Source organism: Delphinus delphis, chromosome 4, assembly GCF_949987515.2.
Source record: "Delphinus delphis chromosome 4, mDelDel1.2, whole genome shotgun sequence".
Taxonomy (NCBI): Eukaryota; Metazoa; Chordata; class Mammalia; order Artiodactyla; family Delphinidae; genus Delphinus; species Delphinus delphis.
Genome location: NC_082686.1, coordinates 69,147,082 through 69,154,525, shown reverse-complemented (window position 1 = coordinate 69,154,525; position 7,444 = coordinate 69,147,082). Strand labels below are relative to the sequence as shown.

Sequence of the window (7,444 nt, the reverse complement as noted above, 5' to 3'; positions counted from 1 at the left end):
GAAATATTTCTGTGCCTCTTCCCCCCTGACATTAGGCAGATATTTTCAGTCCCACCCTTTCACACTGAAAGTGTGTGAGCCTTGGAGGGTTTCAGATTTGGGGGGATGAGAGAGTCTTCTGTTCAGCTATTTACTTCTTCAGTCCTTGCCTGGCCATTTGTCTCAAAGCTTCAAGTTCCTGGTGTCTACATTTGCCCCCAAGTCAGCTCTAATTTCTTCATTTGCTTTCCACACTGGTTTCTGCTTTACTCACTTATCTGGCACATGAGGATTTCCCTCGCTTTCTTGCAAGCTCAGCAAGGCAATTTGAAAGGTACATTTGCTCAGATTTGTCTCGTATCCAGGTGTTTTGAAGAGACAGGGCTTTTCAGAACATCTAGTCTCTCTTTCTCTACTAAAAGCAAAGACTTTTCACCTGCTGCTTATTTGTGTATAGTGTTGCATACCATCTATGGATTTTCATGTTTTGTTTCAATTTGTCCTGGAACTTTTTGAGTGAAATATACAAGTTTCTCTTTTACAATTAAAGTGGATGAGTACCTGCAAATGTACAGAGAGATGTTCATCAAATGGCTGTTTAATGATTATTTTTATTTGGAAATACGTAACCCAACGTCACGTAATAGAGGATTCACAGAGTAAATTTTGCTACGATGCTTATTGGGCCAACAGGAGTTGTATGATATGGAAGATGGTCATGATAAGATGTTGAGTAAATAAGCTGTTTTGTATGTCCCCATTTTTATATATACAAATATATATTTACACTGAAAAAATTCTGGAAGGAGACAGCCAGTATTTTGGGATATCACCAGGGATATTTTTGCTTACTCTTGTTAATATCTACTTTTTAATGAGCAAATAGTATTCTGTGTTTTTTATGTAAATGAAGGAATTACAACAACAAAAAGCAGGGATTAGTGAAACACTTTCTAACCTTGGAGATCTGTCTTGTGGGATAGTGAACTCCCCAATACTGAGAGTGTCTAACAGAGGCTGGATGACCTCCTATCCAAGATTCCTGTCATTTTATGATTCAAAGATTTTTATTTTGTTTATTCCTCCCCACCCCCAACCCCGACAATAGGTCAACCAACCAATGCCTCAGACACATAAGCAAATATGCATCCCCCCGGAGCTGCCGGAATTGCTGAAGCAATTTACCAAAGCCGCCATTCGGACCCAGCCGCAAGATCTCATCCAGTGGGCCGCCGAGTACGTACTCCTTTCTCACCTCCAGCCCGTGGTTCCCATTGGAGGTGGAGGTAGGGGGTGGAGGAGGGAAGGTCTTGGAAAACTGAGGAGGCTGTCACGGCTGCAGCCTGGGAGTCGGGACTGATCGGCATACTCTTTGGGATGTTCAGTTCTTGCATTGCTTTGGTGCTTTAAAATCCACACGTAAATACAGCAAACCGGGCGAGGATGGAGACCCTCCCCCAAGGGAACGAGACTGAGCAATAGGACGCCAGAGCTGTAGGCAGTGTCCTAGGGCAATCAGCAAGAGTCAGATTACCACATCACATCACACACGCACACTCCACCCTGTCCCTGCCCTCCACCTCCACCCCTCCCCCACCCCCGTCCCAGTGCAAAGAAGGGTTCAGAATCCCGCGGAGCTTAGCCTGCCTTTCCCTGGTGTAAACCAGGGCCTCATCCTCAGGTTTAACCACTAGATGGCAGCAGTGCACCTGTGGGGGAGCGATGTGATGAGCCCAGGTGGAGGATTGTGTGGGATCAGTCCAAGTGGCTTCGCTCCTGAGTTTACTCCTTCAATGGGACACCTTCCTCTACTGCTGTTAAAACTCATTCTTGCGCCCCAGCCAGACACTTTGTATCTTGTCTTTGGGGAAATTGTTATTTTCTTGACTGTGTCTTTGAACTAATACGTTCCTTCAGCATAAGGATGTCCATACAGTACACGTTGCATTCTGGAGAAGCGAGGCAAGCGTGATGGGAACAGGCGGAGCACCGGCTCGGCTGCAAACAGCGTGCCTCCACCACAGGTGTCCTCCTTCAGGAGACACCTCCAGAGGCTGCTCAATGGAAGGAGCTTACACAATACCTGCTGGCTGAGGCTGAAAGAGCTTCACACACAAAGCCTCCCGGCTACCAAATGGCTTCTTAGACAAAAAGTGCCTGCTTGAACTGGGGAACTGAGGCTTGGGGCAGGAGTTAGGAGCTGACCAGACCTCCCGGGGACCATTTTCAGGCGATTTTTACTGCTTGGGGATGACCTCCTTATAGGGCTTCAGTGGGAGAGGGGGATGAGGAATGAGAGGCTGCAGAGTGGAGCTGGTGGGTTGGGGGAGGGGAGAATGTCCACAGCATGAGGTTGAGGAGGTGCGGTGGGCAGGTGGTGAGAAGAAGGTGCGGACACCTTTGAGAAGGCTCACGACGCAATCTAAGAGGAGCCTCACACAGTCTCCGGTTCCTGGGTTGGGCTAGGACGAAGCTTTTACAAATGGAAGGAAAATAAGCCTGTGGTGCTCATAAAAATAGACACAAATAGGGTTGCTTTGCCTAGTAATGAACTCTGTTTAGTTTTCTAGTCTAAATTTTATATATTACCTCTAAGATTGAATTTTAGCGTCAGAAGACTAATTTCTTTTGGCACACTCAGACAGACTTTGTTCTATACTATACGATAGTTTAAAACCCCATTTTATTGTTCTTGCACTGCTTTTATAGCAAGAAAAATGACATTTCTTGGTATTGTCCCTGACATTTATGGGAGAAAACATTCCACTGTTGTAGTCTGCTTGCTCCCCCATATTGTATCATGTGCTATAAATGTCTTAGATATCTGTGAAGAATCAGTTTGTAGTTTAACTACAATGAAAAAGGAGAACATGATCTAAGAACACTCTCCATGTATTCAGACACGGAAAACACTTGTCAGACAGTTTAATGTAACTTACAAACCTGCAGCATTTTAGAGGTAAAACTCCACAAAGTATTTCCCGGATGAAATGTCTACTTAATTCACCACAAGCAAAAGTTTCCTGCATATGTGTTGTCCATGAAGAAACCATCTACCAGACATCAGCAGGACATAAACTAATTTGTCTTGTGGTGGGTAAGTGTGACCACACAAATTTGAAGAACCATGGAACTGCTCACTGCAGAAGACGCTAAATAACCCATAGAGGATGAAATCCATGACTACAGCCTCATTTCCACGTTCTCTAACCAACTCTGCTGCAAGGTCCAAAGACATCGCTGCTGAGCCACACCCACCCGACCACTGACCTGTCTGCGGAGACTGCTCATGCACATCGGTAGAGGTCACCTGAACGTATTTCTTCTGCTCCCCCTGCTGGTGACCTCCAACGGGTGCCTGGAAGGTGTTTTGGTACTGGAAGCCGTTGCTCTGCATTGTGCAGTGGCTTAGAGACAAAGAGTGGTTTGCCCCATCATTGTATGGCTTTTATAAAATTCCCTCTGTATTCTTTTTATATTACCTGTATCTGGAGAAATTAATAAAATAAAATTAATAAGAGAGGGGGCAGAGGCTGTGATCCAGGGGTAGTCAATAACAAGGCTTCTGATGAAGACAGGCCCTTCCATATGGCATCGGTGCCCCAAGTATCAACTGCTCGTGTCCAATCTCTGCAGCAGGCAGCCTCTTCCCATCATAGATCAATCCCAAAACAGGGCTCAGTGTTTGTCCACACTGCACCAAAACAAAGTCCATTCCACAAAGCACTGATGGGCAGGCAGATGTTACTGAAATTTCTGAAGGAAGATAGAGGAGGATTTTACAGCACACACCCCACGTGAGTTCATCTCAAACCCTTTTTGCGCTTGTCTTCTCACCTGAGCCTCCATTAGTGCCCTGCCAAACTTCTCTCCCCTCCCCGATGGAGCCCCAAGCCTCACTTCCTCCAGCTGGAAACCCTTCCAGGCTCACCCCCCAGAGCACCCCATCTCCTCCTCTTTCTTATGGAAGTCATTTTAATCTTCTTCCAACTTCTCTTTCCAAGATTACATACCCCTACTACTACCTAAGACCAACTTTAAGTATGTAGATAGCCATCGTACCAAGCATAAAGACTTTTATATTTGAAAGAAAAATCTCCTCCAAGTACTAGGATTCTTCCTTCATAAAAAAGAGTGGGGGATTTAAAATGACAATTTTCTCTCTCCTTTAATATACATACACATAAAATAGACATGCATATGTACATATACAATACTTATGTCAATATATTATCTGTCTCAATACATATGCCTATATGTGTGTATGTATGTGTGTGCACGTGCACACATGTATATAAAACACTCAGGAGGGAATGACTGAAAAAAATACCCAGACCTAATATGCTTCAGGGAATTCCATACCAAGCACTTGGTACTCCTCATCCTTAGAGAAGAACAAATCTTTTTATTCCCTAAGCCATCTCTATACCTTAAGGGTAAAGTAACACATTCAGGCTTTTCCTGTACATAAATGAACTAAAAACAGTGTCTGGCATATAGAAGCCACTTAATAAATGTTCTTTCCTCCATCCCTTCCCTCAAAGAAAAGGGAGAGGGGATTCCCAAAGCCTCCAGAGGCCACTGAGGTAGAGGCTGCTCCCCCTAGCCCCCCAACTTTTTTTTTCTTGTAGTTATTTTGGGGCTATGTCCCGTGGAGAGGTTCCTCCGGTGAGAGACTGGTCTGAGCGAGTGACTTTGTCTAACTGGGCTGAGCTTACACCGGACCTGCTAAAGATCCTGCATTCTCGGGTAAGGGCCAAACGGCAGCACGGAGGGGGGATGTAGGGACGATGTCAAGGTTGGGTGCGTACAGACAAAAGTCACCTGGCCACTCACCATTGTCTTAAAATTCACTAAACCATGCACTGAGAGTAAATCTTCCCGTGGGGAAATAGGAATCATGGTGAAATAGGCTGTAAGCTGAGTTGTCAGTTGGGTCATCCCATGTCGTCCTGAAGCTGGCAGAATGTCCAGGGGCTCAATGCAATGTGAATTCCTTCTCTCCAGAAAGTGCAGGTCCACATGCCTTGCCAGTGTCTCCCTTACTGATCAAGCCCAGATACGATGCCAATCACAGTTGGGGAGGGCCATATTATAGTTCCCCAGTTACCCCAGGTGCAGACATAGCCTAGCTTTTAGGCTCTCTCCACAGCCACATCGTCCTGGGAGCTGTCCTGTGAATGGATGAGGAGGGTCTGTCTTGAGAAAGCTTGCAGTTTGGCCAACTCCCAAGAAAAATGGCTTAGCACTACTATACCTCACTTTAGGATCCAGGACCAAGAGGTTTGGGGTGATTCAGGACTGACTTAGCCGACTGCCTTGGTCCCAGAGGCTTAGCATTTCACTGGAATCGGAGGACCAGGGAAGGTGTAGTAGCACTTCACTGGGGCATCTGCACCATTATTGCATTGTTGGCCGACAACTGGCCATTTGCGCCCTTCCCTCTTGACCACCAAGCACCTTGTGCAGTAGACATGGCAGAGATCCGAGGTACCTGGGACCAAGCAACATTAGGCATCCAGACCACAGACCCCACGTTATTCCCAGGAAAGCGTGAGCGATGCATTCAGAGTCTAGTGCAAAGAACTCAGCGGAGTCTAGAAGCAAGAGATTTAACATCTAGTTCTAGTTTCACCACTAATTAGTGCTCTCAGACAAGTTCTCTGCCCCTTGGTTTCATTTTCGGGCTGCTTTATCTGCCTTACAGGGACAACCTAGGGATGAAACAGCAGATAATAAAAGCACTAGAAAAAAATTAAAGTGTAATATACATGTATGTTTCCCCCATAACTCTGATACCTGAAGTTTGAACGATTATATCTCAGCACGTTCTTCACTAGGCTGAATATTTCTCTACGCTTACAAAGAGAACTGCCAAACAGAGTCTCTGTTGACCCCTGACACCTTCCCCCACCCCTTGCTGTGTGCTAGGAGAACCGAGGCCTTGCCCCGGGTAGGTTTCTCAGGGCCTTCTCTTGTCCTGTCCCTCATTCCCTGTCTTGTGTCTGTCCCCGGCCCCGCAGGTTGCTGGCAGACTGATCGTCCAAGCAGATGAGCTGGCCCAGATGTGGAAGGTGCTGAATCTCCCACCCGACCTGTTTAATAGTGTGATGAACGTGGGCCACTTCATGAAGGAGATTGAGTGGCTGAAGTTTCTCGCCCTTTCTTGCAGCTCTCTTGGAGTTGTAAGTTAGCTTTAATGGTTTTTGTTCCTTAAGGGAAAATCTCTAGGGACCTGGCGGAGGCGGGGAGGGCTGGTAAGAACACACAGTCAACTCCCCAGGGTTCATGAGGAGTGTGCCCCTTCTTGTCTACTCCTTCTCCTCTCTGAATTGAGGTCATTTCTCTGCTCATCAGCCAGAAGCAGGGATTAGGAGGAGGGAGGGGAAAGCTGTCATCAGGCTCTGGGGAGAGGTCAACTAAAATGCAGGTTTGGGATTATTTATGAATTTCAGTCACTGCACTTAGGTTTATTTCCATTACCACTCCACTCCCTCCATTCATATTCCTTAAGGTAACCAAGAGCCAGCTGTAGAAGATGGGCTTATACTTGGGTTTCAGACACCTAGAAGATATACCAATAGAGATTTTTAAAAAGAGGTGCAGCCTTATCGAAAACTACTATTTGATAAGCATAATTGGATAGAAAAGTCAGAGAGAAGAGAGCAGGAAAGGAGAGATGAGGCTATTTCCAGACTCAGAGTCCTGACATCCCCAGGGATGCAGGATGCTCATACAAATTCATGCCTTTTCCAAATTTGACTTGATTGACAACGGCAAAAGCCGTTTTCCTGTTTTAAAGAAACCAGTTCATATACATACTTAAAAGCTTTAGGTATCATCTTATATGTGGACTCACTCTTGTCAAACACTATTATAATAACTTAAATGAAAATGAGTCAGAAAAATGATTTTTTTAAATCCCTGAAATACATACAAGTTTAAAACTTAATGAGAAAATTACGGCCTCTGCCAAAACTAAATGGTACGAAAAAGGTAGTTTGAGTCATTCAGTATATTTAAATACAATCTTGTTCTTTCTTCTCGAATATCCTGGGTATGCACATTAGACACTTTTGTTAGTGAGAAAAGTTACCAGAAATACTGTAGTCCAACTTTTCCTGTGGCTGCTGCTGAACTTTCAGCATAATTATTTCTTTAGAGAGGAGAGGCCATTTGTGGGTTTTTTTTTTTCCTTCTTCGCTGCCCTTTCTAGCACCCTTATGCAATGAATAAAGTACTCTCAGCAGCAGAGGCAGATAAGTTGCCAGTCAGCACTATCACCCTTCTGTGGAATTAGCCCCAAGGATTGGGGAAAATCACAGGGGAGAAATAAAAAATGGGCACGTTTTATGAAATTCTCACGGGGTCACAAGTTTACTCACACCATATTCAGAGACGTCCAAGGAGGGGGGAAGTGCACCAATACTTTCTCTGTCGTTAATCCTGCTCTTCCCCATCTACC

At 45.2% G+C, this 7,444-nt stretch overlaps 1 protein-coding gene across 1 annotated transcript; it reads left to right on the top strand.

Annotated features, from left to right (window-relative positions):
• The first annotated feature begins 1,099 nt into the window (after positions 1-1,099).
• On the top strand, positions 1,100-6,173 carry ROPN1 (rhophilin associated tail protein 1). Its single transcript, XM_060009919.1, has 3 exons — positions 1,100-1,215; positions 4,611-4,728; positions 6,003-6,173. Exons 1-3 carry the CDS (start codon positions 1,100-1,102, stop codon positions 6,171-6,173), a joined length of 405 nt encoding a protein of 134 aa, XP_059865902.1.
• Positions 6,174-7,444: the final 1,271 nt, after the last annotated feature.